Source organism: Neovison vison, chromosome 2, assembly GCF_020171115.1.
Source record: "Neovison vison isolate M4711 chromosome 2, ASM_NN_V1, whole genome shotgun sequence".
NCBI lineage: Eukaryota > Metazoa > Chordata > Mammalia > Carnivora > Mustelidae > Neogale > Neogale vison.
In genome coordinates, this window is record NC_058092.1 from 78,888,803 (window position 1) to 78,904,330 (window position 15,528).

The 15,528-nt window shown below is 39.1% G+C and overlaps 1 protein-coding gene across 2 annotated transcripts in view; it reads left to right on the plus strand.

The window, feature by feature from the left end:
- RPAP2 (RNA polymerase II associated protein 2) overlaps window positions 1–15,182 on the plus strand; it is an 83,328-nt gene extending 68,146 nt beyond the window's left edge. For both annotated transcript variants that reach the window (XM_044238679.1, XM_044238681.1), the window contains 2 exons: window positions 11,681–11,832; window positions 14,745–15,182. In XM_044238679.1, the coding sequence (XP_044094614.1) occupies window positions 11,681–11,822 (142 nt within the window). In that variant the 3' untranslated portion in view covers window positions 11,823–11,832; window positions 14,745–15,182. The remainder of the gene's footprint in view (window positions 1–11,680; window positions 11,833–14,744) is intronic.
- The last annotated feature ends 346 nt before the right edge of the window (window positions 15,183–15,528 follow it).

Below are 15,528 nucleotides of genomic sequence, written 5' to 3' on the forward strand. Positions count from 1 at the left end.
GGAAGGAGTAATGAGACTTCATTGGTAAGCAAGATGCCTTTGTGATAAAGGTGTCCATTTTTAGCACTGTTCTTAGCCACTGTGACCCTGGATAAATCCCTTACCCTGTCCAAAGCCTCAGATACGTCAGCTGTCAGAAGGAAACTTGGTGGATAGATTGAAACTAAATCCCGCTTAAGGAAATTAAGTGGTGGAATAGCCTTATAAAAGAAGACTATGGAGGTAAACCTCAGCTTTTAGAGTCTGCACTTAGCCAGGCCATTATTAGGAAAAATACTTCATCTGTCCTAGAAGACTTTTTTCGTTTTGTTTTCTTCGAAGCCCCCCAAGTGTCAGGTATTGTAGTATCTGTTCTAACTGCTAAAGTGACAAGCCTAGTGCTGGTGCATGCTGCTTACCTTCTCCTTCCCAGCACTAGCTTCTGAAGGATGAGTGAGTGTTTAAGAATTTCTTTAAAGCCCAGCATTATCTTTTAGCAGTCTCTGCATGTTCATCACCTTTATGCACGGTAATCAGCAGAACAGGTTTCCCTACTGCAACAGAACTCTGTGTGAACCCAGTAATTTCTCAAATCTGATAGGTACAGAAAAGTATGTGGCTTTTCACTTCCTGTCCCTTCCTCCAACCCCAAACCAAAGAGAAGCATGCTTTCTGGTGACATTTATTCACATAGATGTTCTCACAGCTCTTCTCTTGAGGCTGTGTTGACTTTGAGAGTATCAGTCAGTGTCATTTTACAACAGCCTACCATTTTTTATTCTGTGAGTTTGGAAATCAACAATAAAGACTCAGGAAACTCTAAGAGTTGTTGCTTTTCTTCTAGTTTTGAGGGTAAAGTTGAAGGATATCTAGGCTATATCATTTCAGGCAAGTGCCTACGTGATCTTCACACATATCACCCAGATTATTCAGGAAAGGATAACTTGGACTGGACTGATTTCTGGTGTTCCAGAAGCCACAGTATGTATTCTCCAGGAGGAATGAGTGCAATGAGCAAAGCAGTAGGGACCACAATAGGGAAGGCCATATAAAAATCTGGCTTCCTGACTGACTATGATCACACTACAGGATGTGTCATCCACTTGCTCGCTACACCACGGCTCTCTTTCTATAGCTTTCACAGTTGATGGGGTACACACCGCACACACACTTACAGGTGACTCCGCAGACGTAAGTGTTTGTACAGCTCTGAAACCTTGGATATAATATGGGGGTTTTTTAACTGCCACTTTTTAATTGGAAATCTCTCCTTGTTTCAGCTGTCAAACTGTGAAAGTCCTCTCACTACTGTGCATAATTCCTGTTAACCAGATGTTTGATAGCTCAGTCAAAACAAATGGAAGGTACTTGTCCTAACCTGACTGGCATTCTCTCCTTCTGAGGTGAAGCATGTGTGGAGCAGTCTGCTAAATAATAGTCTTATCAATAAGATGCAGTTTGGCACTTGGCTTTTTGCTTTTGTTGTCATACCATTTACCATATGGCAAAGAACCAGTTATATAAGGCTGCCTGCCTTTTCAGAGTAGAGATTTGACTTGGCGGAGTTTTAATGAGAAGTTTCCTTTCTTATGTGTGATTTCTACATTGCAAGGAATTAGGTCGTTTTTTTTCTAATTATAATCTCCAGCATACAGGTTGTGGGAAGCCATATTTGTAGTGTCACCTCCAGAGGTTTTTATTCTTACTTAAAAGCACTTGAAAGAAATAATTGAAACATAAAAGTCTTTTGTTTTTACTCATGGCCAATCACATTTTCTGTTCATTATTTTAAAGGTATTTCCTACATAAAACACATGAATACCAACTGGAGTGTATTACTGTTTATTCAAGTAGAAGTAGTTTTCGGAGCTTTATTTTTTGTTTATTGTGGCTTTCTTTAGTATTCAGTATTAACAAGTTTCAGGACTAAAATAGAGGCTTGAATCCCTTTCAGTATGTAATAGAATGGGAATTCCTTAATGAAAAAGTTAAAGTGTACAGATAAGGAGTTAAGAAGAAAGGAGGAGTCTCGGAGTCAGTTAAACAAAAAAAGGGGGGAGGAGGGTGTTTGATAAGATCCTGAGATAGTACATCAGAGACAGCAGAGACATGAAAGATTTTATTTTGTGGTATCTTTCTGTGAGGTGGGAAGTATGTTATTGTTTTGAAGTAATTAATTAGGACAATATAGATATTCGGGAGGCAGTACATTTTAGGAAAAGGAGAACCTAGAAGGGGGTTTAGGAAAGAATACCAGTCTGAATAAGGAACAGTCAGATGGCATTTATGAGGAAAGATTAAAGGACTTGAAATTAACTGAAAACTGTTTTCAAGAATATGAAGGAAAAATTTTAAAAGCCTGCCCCACAAAAAGTTCCATGATGGAGAAAATAAAACTCTGAAAGAGACGTTTAGTTTATATAGGAGGAACAATGGCTAGAATTTCAAGTTTGTTATCCATTGCAACATGCTATACACAGAAGTGTAGAATCCCCCTCCTTCAAGATCATTGAGGTAGTTATTTGCAGTCTTGTGTAAAGGGACCAAATCACTACACTAAGGATCGAGTCTGTTTTCTTAGATCATATAAATCTTTTCTTTGTATTTATGTTTTTATTGAAGTTTCGTTGACATACAATGTTAAGTTAGTTTCCGTTGTACAACATAGTGATTCAGCAGCTCTATACATTGCTATCCTCACCACAATTGTAGCTCCCATCTGTTAACCACACTACGCCTATTACAACACCGTGAACTATATTCCCTGTGTTGTACCTTTTATCCCTATGGCTGACCTATTGTATCCCACTTGCCCTCACCCCTCCCCTCTCGCAACCGCCAGTTTGTTCTCTGTCTTTATGGCTCTGTTTCTGCTTTTTTGAGTCTTTGGGTTTTGTTTTGTTTTTTTAAAGATTTATTTATTTATTTGATGCAGAGAGAGCAAGCAAGCACAAACAGGGGGAGTGGCAGACAGAGGGACTGGGAGAAGCAGGCTCCCCACAGAGCAGGGAGCCAGATGCAGGGCTCTATCTCAGGACCCTGGGATCATGACCTAAGTCGCAGGCAGATGCTTAACCAGCTGAGCCACCCAGGCACCCCTGTTTTGTGTTTTTGATTCCCAAATGTAAGTGAAATTACACAGTACTTATTTTTCTCTTTTTCTTCTCAGTTCAGTGTCTTCTAGATCCATCCATTTTGTTGCAGATGTCAAACTCTCATTTTTTTATGGCCGAGGAATAATCCATGGTGCATGTGTGTATATAAACACATACCCAATTTTATTATCTGTTAGTGGACCCTTGGGTTGCTTCCCTATCTTACCTTAGCTATTATAAATAATGGTGTGGTAAACATACAAGAACATACCTCTTTTTGAAATAGTGTTTTTGTTTTCTTTGGGTAAATACCCAGTAGTGGAATTACTGGATTATATGGAATTTCTATTTTTTGTTTTTTAAGAACCTCCATACTGTTTTCCCCAGTGGCTGTAACCAATTTACATTGCACCAAATAGTTCATGAGGGTTCCTTTTTCTCCACATCCTCACCAGTGCTTGTTATTTTTGTCTTTTTGATTCTAGCTAATCTGACAAGTGTAAGGTAGTATCTTTTTGTAGTTTAGATTCGTATTTCCTTGATGATTGTGATGTTGAGCATCTTTTCATCTGCCTGTTGGCCATCTGTAGTTCTTCTTCATAAGGATTTGTCTTTAGGTCCTCTGCCCATATGTAAATCAGATTGTCTGTTTTGTTTTTGGTGTTGAGTTGTATAAGTTCTTCATATGTTTTGAATGTTAACCCTTTATCAGTATAACATAATAATATAACCTTTGCATAATATAATATAATATAATATAACCTTTGCAAATATCTTCTCCCATTCAGTAGATTGCCTTTTAGATTTTTGCATCCATGTTCATCAGACATACTGGCCTGTACATTTCTTTTTATTTAGTGTCTTTGTCTAGTTTCGGTAGTAGGGTAAAGCTGGCTTCATAGAATGAATTTGGAAGTTTTCTTTCTTCCTGTTTTTTGGAATCATTTGAAATGAGCACTTACTAACTCTTATTTAAATGTTTGTAGAATTCACCTGTAAAGCTATCTAGTCCTGGACTTTTGTTACTGAGAGATTTCTGATTACTCCATTTAGTTTTGTTACTAGTAATTAGTGTGTTCACATTTTGAATTTCTTCCACTTTTTTGGAAGATTGTATATTTCTAGAAAATTATCCATTTCTTCAAGGTTGTCTCATTTATTGGCATATAATTTTTCATACCAGCTTCTTAAAATCCTTTGTATTTCCATGTTGCCTATTTTTCTCATTCATTCCTGATTTTACTTATTTGAGTCTTCTTTTTTCTTTTGATGAATCTGGCTGGAGGATTATCAATTTTATTTATTTCTTCATAGATGCATGTCTTAGTTTCCATTGATTATTTTTTCCTTTTTTTTTTTTTTAAGTCTCAATTTCATTTAATCCTGCTCTGGTCTTTATTTATTGTCTCCTTCCTTCTACTAATTTTGGGCTTCATTTAGTTTTCTTTTCCTAATTCTTTTAGGGCTAAGGTTTGATTGTTTGAGATTTTTCTTGTGTCTTGGTAGCCCTGTATCACTGTAAACTTCCCTCTTAGAACTGCTTTTGTTGCATTCCAAAGAATTTGGACTATTGTGTTTTCATTTCCATTCATCTCCCTGTATTTTTTTTTAAGATTTTTTTTTCCCAATTTATTTATTTTCAGAAAAACAGTATTCATTATTTTTTCACCACACCCAGTGCTCCATGCAAGCCGTGCCCTCTATAATACCCACCACCTGGTACCCCAACCTCCCACCCCCCCCACCACTTCAAACCCCTCAGATTGTGTTTCAGAGTCCATAGTCTCTCATGGTTCACCTCCCCTTCCAATTTACCCAAAAAGCACATACCCTCCCCAATGTTCATCTCCCTGTATTTTTTAATTTCCTCTTTGATTTCTTGGTTGACCTGTTTGTTGTTTAGGAGCCTGTTGTTTATCCTCCCTATGTTTGTGGTCTTTCCAGACTTTTTTTTCTGGTATTTGAGTCCTGGTTTCATAGGATTGTGGTTGGAAAAGATGCTTGATATAACTGAAATCTTTAATTAAACTTATTGAGATTCACTTTATGGCTTAACATGTGATCTGTTCTGGAGTGTGTTCTGTGTGCACTTGGAAAGAATGTATATTCTGCTGCTTTGGAATGAAATATTCTAGGTATATCTCTTAAGTCCATCTGGTCTAATGTATCATTCCAAGCCACTGTTTCCTTACTGATTTTCTGTCTGGATGATCTATCCATTGATGTAAGTGTGATGTTAAAGTCCTCTGCTGTTTTTGTATTACTGTTATTTTCTCCCTTTATGTCTGTTAATATTTGCTTTATTTAGGTGTTCCTGTGTTGGGTGCATAGACATCTCCAATTGTTATATCCTTTAGTTGGATTGATCCCTTTACCACCATGTAATCCCCTTTGTCTCTTACTACAGTCTTTGTCTTAAAGTCTCTTTTGGGGACGCCTGGGTGGCGCAGTTGGTTGGACGACTGCCTTCGGCTCAGGGCGTGATCCTGGAGTCCCGGGATCGAGTCCCACATCAGGCTCCCAGCTCCATGGGGAGTCTGCTTCGCTCTCTGACCTTCTCCTCGCTCATGCTCTCTCTCACTGTCTCTCTCAAATAAATAAATAAAATCTTTAAAAAAAAAAAATAAAGTCTCTTTTGTGGGACGCCTGGGTGGCTCAGTTGGTTGGACAACTGCCTTCAGCTCAGGTCATGATCCCGGAGTCCTGGGATCGAGTCCCACATCAGGCTCCCAGCTCCACGGGGAGTCTGCTTCTCCCTCTGACCTTCTCCTCGCTCAAAAAAAAAAAAAAAAAAGTCTCTTTTGTATAGGTATTCCTCTCTTGGCTTTTTTTTTTTTTTTTTTTTTTGCACTTTCATTTGCATGGTTATAAGTTTTTCCATCCCTTTCAGTCTGTTTGTGTCTTTTGATCAGAGAGAGGTGTCTCCTGTAGGCAGCATAATAGATGGGGTTTTTTAATCCAATCAGTCACCCTGTATCTTTTGATTGGAGCATTAGAACATATACATTTAAAGTTAGATAGGTATGGACTTACTGCCATTTTGTTAATTGTTTTCTGGTGGTTTTTATAGTTCTTCTCTGTCCATTCCTTTCAATCTCTTCCCTTGTGATTGATGGCTTTCTTTAGTTTCAGGCTTGGATTCCTTTAAATTTCTGTGTATCTTTTAAAGGATTTGGGTTTGTGGTTACCGTGAGGTTCATATATAACATCCTAATTATATAGTGATTTGTATTAACTTGATGGTTGCTTAAGTTCTGAAAGCACTGTATTTTTCCTGTTCATGTTTTATGTATATGTCATATTTTACATCTTTTTTATTTTCTGAGTCCCTTAAATATAATTGATTTTACTTTTTAAAAAAAATTATAATTCCAGTATAGTTAATATGCATTGTTTTATCAGTTTCAGGTATATAATAATAGCAATTCAACAATTCCATACATTACTCAATGCTCATCACAGTAAATGTACTCTTAATCTCCCTCATCTATTTTACCCACGTCCCCTCTGGTAACCCTCTCTTTGTTCTTAATAGTTAAGATTCTATTTTTTGGGGTTGTCTCTTTTTTCCTCCCCTTTGTTCATTTGTTTTCTTTATTAAATACTATGTATGAGTGAAATCATATGGTAGTTGTCTTTCTCTGACTGGCTCACTTTGCTTGGCACTAACCTCTAGATCCATCCATGTTGATGTAAATGGCAAGATTTCATTCTTACGGGTGAGTAATATTCTACTGTGTGTGTGTACTACATTTTCTTTATCCATTCATCTATAGATGGACACTTGGGATGCTTCCATATCTTGGTTATTGTAAATAATGCTGCAGTAAACATAAGGGTGTATGTATCCCTTCAAATTAGTGTTTTCATAATCTTTGGGTAAGTACTAGTAGTGCAATTACTGGACCATAGGGTAGTTCTATTTTTAAGTTTTTGAGGAACCTCCATACTGTTTTCCACAGTGGCTACACCAGTTTGCATTCCCACTAAGAGCACACAAGGGATCCTTTTTCTTCACATCTTCATCAGAACTTGTTTTTTGAGTTTTTTATTTTAGCCATCTGCCAAGTGTGAGATGATATCTCATTGTGGTTATTTGCATTTCCCTGATCAGTGATGTTGAGCATCTTTTCATAGGTCTGTTGGCCATCTAAGTGTCTTTTTTAGAGAAATGTCTGCTGATTTTATTACTTTTGTCTTCTAATACTCATACTAGCTTCTTCAGTGATTGACCTATTAACTTTATGTTTACTTATGAGGTTTTTTCTTTTCATAATTTCCTAATTATGACTTGTCTTTTTTTGCTTAGAGAAGTCTTTTTAACATTTCTTGTAAGGCTGGTTTAGTGGTGGTAAACTCTTTTTAACTTTTGTCTGGGAGACTCTATAATTCTGAATACCCTTGCTAGTTGGAATATTATTGGTTATAGGTTTTTCCTTTCAGCCCTTTGACTATATCCTACCACTTCCTTCTGGCTTGCAAAAATTCTACTGAAAAATCAGCTCATAGCTTCATGGGGTTTTCCTTACACGTAACTAGATGCTTTTCTGTTGCTACTTTTAAGATACTTTATCTTTACTCTGACATTTTAATTATCAAGTGGCTCGGTGTACATATCCTTGGGTTCATCTTGTTGGGGCCTCTCTGTGCCTCCTGGACCTAGATGTCTGTCTCTTTCCCCAAGTTAGGGAAATTTTTAGCTATTATTTCTTCAAATTTTCTGCCCTCTTCCTTTTTCTGGGACCTCTATCAAGTGAATGTTAATACACTTGATGTTGTCCTACGGATCTCTTAACCTATGCTCATTTTTAAAAATCCTTTCAGGATTTTGCTCTTCAGCTTAGACCCTTTTCATTACCCTGTTTTCTACATTGCTGATCCTTTCTTCTGTATCTTCTCATCTACTGTTGATTCCCTGTAGTATATTTTTCATTTCAGTTACTTTATTCTTCAACTGGTTGGTTCTTTATACTTTTTTATCTTTGTTGAAGTTCTGAGTTTATCCACTCAAGTCCAGTAAGCATCTTTATGACTATTACTTTGAGTTTTTTATCATGTAGATTGCTAGGCTCTCTTCATTTTTCTGAAATTTTGCTTTCTTCTTTTGAAGCCTATTCCTCTATCTCATTCTGTTTAATTTTTGGTGTTTATGTAAATTACACAGAATAGCTATTTCTCTTAGACTTGAGGTAATGACCATGTGTAGGAATATGTACAGTGTAGACTGTTCCTGTGACTTTAGCTGGCTGGTTGAATCCGTAACAGGTGTACGCTGGGAGTCCTGGTGTGTCCTAGCCATGAAGCATCCTGGTGGGATGGCTGGAGCCAAAGTGGGCAGCAGGCGGTGGAAGTGGGGCATCCTGGCAAAGTGGAAAGAGCTGAAGCATAACCAGGTGGTCCTTGGGTACTGCATGCAGGTAGAACAGAACAGCTGGAACCAAAGTGGCTTTGGGCTAGGAGTCACAGGGTGCTCCGTGTAGAGTGCACCTTGATGGGACAGCAGGAGCTGAAGCAGGTGTGGGCCCCGGGATCCCAAGACACTCCATGCAGGGAGTACCCTGATAGGATGGCTAGAGCTAAGACAGATGCCATCCAGGAGGGCTCAGGGCTCCCCGCACTTGGGGCGCCCTGGCAGGTCAGTTGCTGCTGAAGCAGGTTTGGGTTGGGAGGCCCTGGGCCACTCGGTACAGTTGGTACACTGGTGAGTCATCTAGAGCTGAAGTGAAACAGGTACGGGCCTAGGATGCCACATGATGATTAGGCTTGTGTTACTTGGCAAGACAGGTGGAGCTATTGTGGGTGCTGTCTAGGGGTGGTTCATTGTGCACTGCACTGGGGCTACCTTAGGGAGACCGCTAGAGCTCTAGCAGGGGTGGGTTGGAGGGCCACCTGTAGGGGCAGCTGGTTTTGGTGGAGTAGGGGGCTTGGCTTACCAGGGAGGTGGCTAGGGTACCCAGACCCTGCTTTTATCTTCTATGAAGGGGAGGAGGGGAACCATGGCCCTCACCAGCATCTTAGATACTAGTGTGTGCAAGCAGCTCCCTGGCCTTTTGGAAGATGTCCTAGGGCTCATTCCATTATCTCCAGTTGTTCTTTAATCTACAGCCTTTTTTCCTGTGCAGCAGGGCAGCTGGGGCTAGTGTGGTCTAAGGCACTGAGGCTCACTGAAGCAACAGCCAGCTTGGATACCTGTACCCTGCTCCTGTCTGCTGTCAGGGTGGACAGGAAATAGAAACAGTGATGCTGGCCAGTACCTGGGACCTAGGGAGAGTGTTTGAGCAGCTCCCTGCCGTTTTTCAGGTGCCCTGTAGCTGGTTCCTTTAGATTTTAGATGCCCTTTAAAGTGCATCTTTTTCTTCTGTGCCACAAGGGCTGAGCTGTACTTCTGGTCCCTTGGTACTTATTATCTTCCCCACTGCACTTGGCAAGATTGGGGGGGGGGCGGTGGTGGATTCCTGTTAACTGTGTCTCCATCTCTCCAACCTTTCTCTGCATGGTCCCTCGATTCCTGTTCAGTCAGTCCTCAGTTCTACAAGGGGAATTGCTCACCATGTAGGTGTAGATTCACTGTGTTGTGGAGGAGGTGAGCTGAGGGTCTTTGTAAGTCAATGTGTTCCCTCCTTCTTTATAAACGAAACTTTTAGGTGTCTATGAACACATAATGAAGTTATAATAGAATAATTTTAGCCTTATAAGTTTGCTAGAGAAGTATCACTGTTCCTAAAATACTTTATAACCCTGGCACTTGATAGAATGATTCTTAAAAGCTGTTTCTTAATCCTCTCATTTTCTATTCTCATTTGGACACATAGGTTGAGAAATCTAGTTATAACTATTTACTTATAATTTGAGGGCTAAATTTTAAAACATACTAAAGGCACTTTAAGAGGTAACTGAGATTTTGTTTTCATAAAAGAACCAAATACTAGTCTCTTTGAAAGTCAGCGGGCGCCTGTGTGGCTCAGTGGGTTAAAGCCTCTGCCTTTAGCTCGAGTCATGGTCCCGAGGTCCTGGGATCGAGCCCCAGGTTGGGCTCTCTGCTCAGCAGGGAGCCTGCTTCCCTCTCTCTCTGCTTGCCCCTCTGCCTACTTGTGATTTCTGTCAAGTAAATAAATAAAATCTAAAAAAAAAAGTCAGAAATTGTTTTGGATGTGCCACGGACTTCTTGGTTTTATTTTAGCTTTAGTTATCCAGTCCCCAGTAACTTTGGTCTTATTGCGGGGAAAGAGCGACTATATTTGTGTGAGAAATGCCAGAGTTGACTTCTGGGTTCCACCTTCACTATAGGAAGATGCCTCAGGAAAAGCTGGCCACAAATGCCTAAGTTTGCCCAGATTGGGCTTGGCATTGGAAAGCTTGTGTTATCCTCTTGCCTAATGACCTTTGGAGAATACCTGCAGATAAAGCCCATTAAAATGTCAAAACCTGGTATTGCATTCTCCAACTGTAAAAAAATACAAGAGAGGTGGGGAAGCAATACACTACAGTGGATTTCCCATGTAGAACTCTGGATTTCACTGGGCTGTTGGAGTCACCTAGTCTCCAGTTCTTGCTAAGATACCTTGAGGGATAGAGAACTTACCACCTCCTCCAAGTCCCAGCTATCTTTAGACAATGTGACAAATATTTCCTTTTACTTCTGCTTTCTATATAAGATAGCTCAGCAAGAAAGCAATTTCTGAAAAAGTAACATCTCCTCTTCCACACTTACTACCGTAGAGTTGCTCTACTCTGATTCCTTGAGTCAGAGGTTTATTTTATTTATATTTGATGTGCCTGGTGGCAGTGACCAGTGTTAAAAAAAGTGCCTGGAGGACCTTCGTGGTAAGTATTATTTGAGGACAAAAGAATTTTCTCCCCAAAAGCTTTCCAGAAATATAACCTGCAAAGGCTCTGTGAAGCATGCTCTCTGGAGATTATACATAACCTATACTACTTATTATATTATACAGTCTATGGAAAGTAATGGTCTTAATCTTTGATTAGTAAGCATGACTTTTAAAAAGTGAATAATGACATTTCATTGAAAATTACTTTTGAGAATATTATATGCAATCAATTGTGAGGGTATTTACTGGAAGTGACTTGGGAAAGAAGCTGAGTGTTCTTTAGAAGATTGTATTAAGTGTCTTATAAGATGTAATTCACCTATTTAGTGTTTTAGAAATAAAAATGTTAAACAGGATTACCTTTTAGATGAAACCTTATCATGTATTTTTTTTTATTCAGGTGATATAAACATTCTCTCTGGTTTTAAAGTAGTTCTCACTGTTAAGCTTCTTTCCACAGCTTCTTTTTCCGAAGTAGAAAGACTTCATTTTCATTTCTGAGAACTTGGTAGCTTTTCCTGACATAATGAAGAACATGTTATAGATTCGGGCTTTTAGGTTCCTTTCCAACTTAAGAATATGTTTGATCTTTCATTCTTTTCCTGAGATTTCTTCTCTGCCTTTATTATTAAACCCTTCTGTCTCTGGGAATTTTGCTAAATCAGAAAGACTTCATCTCTCTGCTGTGACAAAAATCCCCTCTGCTGTGTAAAACACAGGAGCCTCTTAGTCCTCCTTATTTCATGGATATGCATTTAATATTTTTGGTCTTTTCAGACTGACCCCAATTCTTGGCATTCAGAAGCATTCTCAGGAGAATGTCGTGTTTACACAGTTTATAGAGACTTTGCTTGAAGAATTACATTTAAAGAATGAAGACCTTGAAAACTTAACCAACATATTTAAAACCAGCTGTTAACCACGGAGTGGTGAGTTGGATTGTGTTTTATTTTTTCATTTGTTGCCTGTTTGGAATCTTTTTTCATATTCAGAATTTTAAAAACAAAGTATAGATTTCAAGATGTCCTCAGTTTGCTAAAGAAGAGCTTACTATCCCTTAGTCCTCAGTTGCCCTATCACTGTGTGTCCTCTCTTGTTACTCTCTGCCCCTCTCTTCTGCCAGCCTCACACTCGAACCTAGACCATGCTTCATGTGCCATCTTACTGGCTGAAGTAAATTGCTCTTTCCTGGGAAGAAACCTCACTACTGCAGCCATCCACTGAGAACATCCTTACCCAGTTCCCTCTTTGAGGAAACCATCCCCAACTCATTCACTACTTCAGTCATCTCCTGAGCAGATAACTAGGTGAATGTCTAATTCCCACTGTTGAATCCTAACGCTGTTCCCCGGCACACAGCCCTCCCCTCATCTCCCAGCTTCTTGCCTCTTCCACAACTACCAGAGTGTCCCCTTCCTCAGCCTGCCTTCGGCATACCTCTCTCTCCCTTTCCTCCACTTACTTCTCACTTCGCGCTCTCAGGTGCTCAGATAGTTACTGATTTAATGTTATGATTGAAGACATTCAGCTGGAACTACAAGTGAAACCTTCCCAGGAACATTTTCTTTTTTTAAACTTTCAATTTCTCAAGTTATACAAACTTGTTATAAAAACTGAACAATACAGAAGTGCATAGGTAATTTAGAAAAGGAGAATCCACTTCTTACTCTGCCTCCAATCCTGTCTACTTTACAGAAACACATTTGATATATATCATTTTATGTTTTGTAAAAACAGAACCAAAACACTCTTCAAGCACATTTTTAAATATATGAGAAGGATTTTTCACGGAAGAATTTTGGCAGGGAAAAAAGAACAGCATCCCTTTATTGAACATGCTCAAAAATTGAATGTGAGGGGACGCCTGGGTGGCGCAGTTGGTTGGACGACTGCCTTCGGCTCAGGGCGTGATCCTGGAGTCCCGGGATCGAGTCCCACATCAGGCTCCCAGCTCCATGGGGAGTCTGCTTCGCTCTCTGACCTTCTCCTCGCTCATGCTCTCTCTCACTGTCTCTCTCAAATAAATAAATAAAATCTTTAAAAAAAAAAAAAAAATTCTATTAAAAAAAAAAAAAAATTGAATGTGAGGAGTCAGCACTGTCCTTGCCTCTCTATTTATACTCACTGACTTTTTCATATGACCCTGTTCGCCAAAGGACCTTGTAAAACAAAAGCTTTTGCTTAGGGAATGGGCTTAGACTGGCCTGTGTAGCCATCAACTTAGAGGCCCTTCTAAGAATATAGTGGAGTTGGAGTTTGTTTTATTGAGCTTCAGATACAGAAAATTGATCTAAAAAAAAAAAAATGCCTTAACCAGAGGTCCTTCCAGATCTGCTTTAATAGTACCAAGTAAGAATCTTTTTAATTAACATATTTAAAAACTTATATGTAAACTGATGTTGAAAGTCCTCAAAAGTACTTTCACACCAGTAGATGTTTTAAGTGGACTTAACATTTCCTCTGTGATCACTTTTTACTTACCACAAATAAACAATGTAAATCATCAAAGGTAAGCCTTTGCCAAACCTTCGTCAATATTATAAGAGATTCTTAATAATTGAGCCCTCGTACATAATTTTCCCTATGAGAAAAAGAGATAGCTGAGAGTAGGTAGATCAGTTTTTTTTCTCTTTACATGATTTTTATAAATCATAAGTCCACTTGTATATAAAGACTAATGTCTAAAATACTTGCTACTAGTAATTTAATACTGAAAAGTTTGTTAACGTTTTTAGTTGCAAATTTTAAAAATCCAGCTTTTCTTATGATTGAATGATAGTCATCTTTTGCTGCTTAACAGTTTACTCCAAAGACTTTTTTTTAAAAAAATCTCACATTTTCTTTGAGTCAGGAATCTGGACGCAGTTTAGCTCTGGGCTTCGGGCTCACAGTCTCATGAGTCTGCAGTGAAGCTATCTGATAGGGCTACAATGTCGTCTGAAGGCCAAACTAGAGGAAGATCCCCTTCTAAGGTCACTCTTGTCATTGTTGGCAGGACTTACCTGCTCACAGGCTGGTGCCCTCAGGGCCTCAGTGTCTCACTGGCTGTCATCCAGGGACCTCTACATAGTATACCCCATACTTGTCATGTGCCTTACCCTCATAGTGAGCAAGATGGAAGCCACACCTTTTTGTAACCAATCTCAGAAGTGACATCCCATCACTTTTTTCATGACAAGTTAGAAATTAATCACTAGGTCCATCCCACATTCATAATGGCATGAATACTAGAGATAATCATTGGTGGCCAAGTGGCAAAATTGTTCAGGAGTTCCCAGCTTCGTATGTCGTATATTCCAATGTCTTGGTAAGAGTCTTGAACTTCACATTAATTGAGGGCACGCCTGAACCAGCGCATGTGCCCATGAGATTGCTATAAACTAACCCAATCATCCTAACTAGGGATGGGGGGAGAGGGGAGGATTTTCTTTCTTTTTTTTTTTTCTTTTTTTTTTTTTTTAGATTTTATTTTTTGACAGAGAGAGATCACATGTAGGTAGAGAGGCAGGCAGAGAGAGAGGAAAGGAAGCAGGCTCCCTACTGAGCAGAGAGCCTGACTCGGGGCTTGATCTCAGGACCCTGGGATCGTGACCCGAGCTGAAGGCAGAGGCTTTAACCCACTGAGCCACCCAGGTGCCCCAAGGAGAGGATTTTCTTACTGACCTAGACCCATCATAGCCTTCCCTCAAGCTGAATGTGAGTTGGGTCTATTCCATATAAACCACTATTGCTACATAATGAGGAAAAAATGCAGTGTGTACTGGGAAGACAACAACAGTGTTCCCAAAAGCTAGTAAAATATTTTAGATGTTTTATTCAAACTGTCTTTTTCGCTTCACAGGTATAATCCATGAAGACCAAATAGAAGATGAACTTCTATTCATCATTTCTGGAATTCTAGCCATAGTAATGTTCTGGTGGTAACGGATAACTAGCTTTGTTCCAAGAAAGACCTTTACCTCCTTAGATTTCAGCCCCCTGGTTCCCAGTCCCTAACTGTACAGTGGCTTCCTCTAGATAGAGGAGAACCACTTTTCCAACAAAGATAACCAAGTCCTTGCATCCCTAGCTGAGAGACATAGTATTTCTATTTAATTGAAAAATGAAAAATGAAGTCTTAAGTTGAAACTTCAATAAATATTGGCCTTATTTTTTTCCTGGATGATTGCAGCCATTATATTGGTTGGCGAAACAATTGAGAACATTCCTATTTTGACATCACAATCTAAACTGTAGATTCTAAACAGTAAAAAGTTCAATAAATGCAATCTAAGATGAAGCTCTTTGAAAGTCTAATCATTATTCTTTTAAAGAAACTGATATAAAATAGTCCTGAACAATGTGGTTAATCTTACAAGTCTAAAACAGGAATATTCCACAATTTTCTGGACTCAAAAAAAAAGGAAACTGTAGTTTGTTTTCAGAGTTTACACAGCTATTTCAAAATGTCTGTCATCATGCAAGCTACAAGGCCTCCAGAGCAGTTAAGGTAAGGGGGAGGGGGACTCAGACAATTTGGGAAGCTTTACTGGAGAGCCAAGAAATGAAATAAGAATCAGATCTACACTCTTGGACACTTGAGGAAGTGATAGCTGCTAGAAGTCTAACCATGGAAAGGGTCCAGA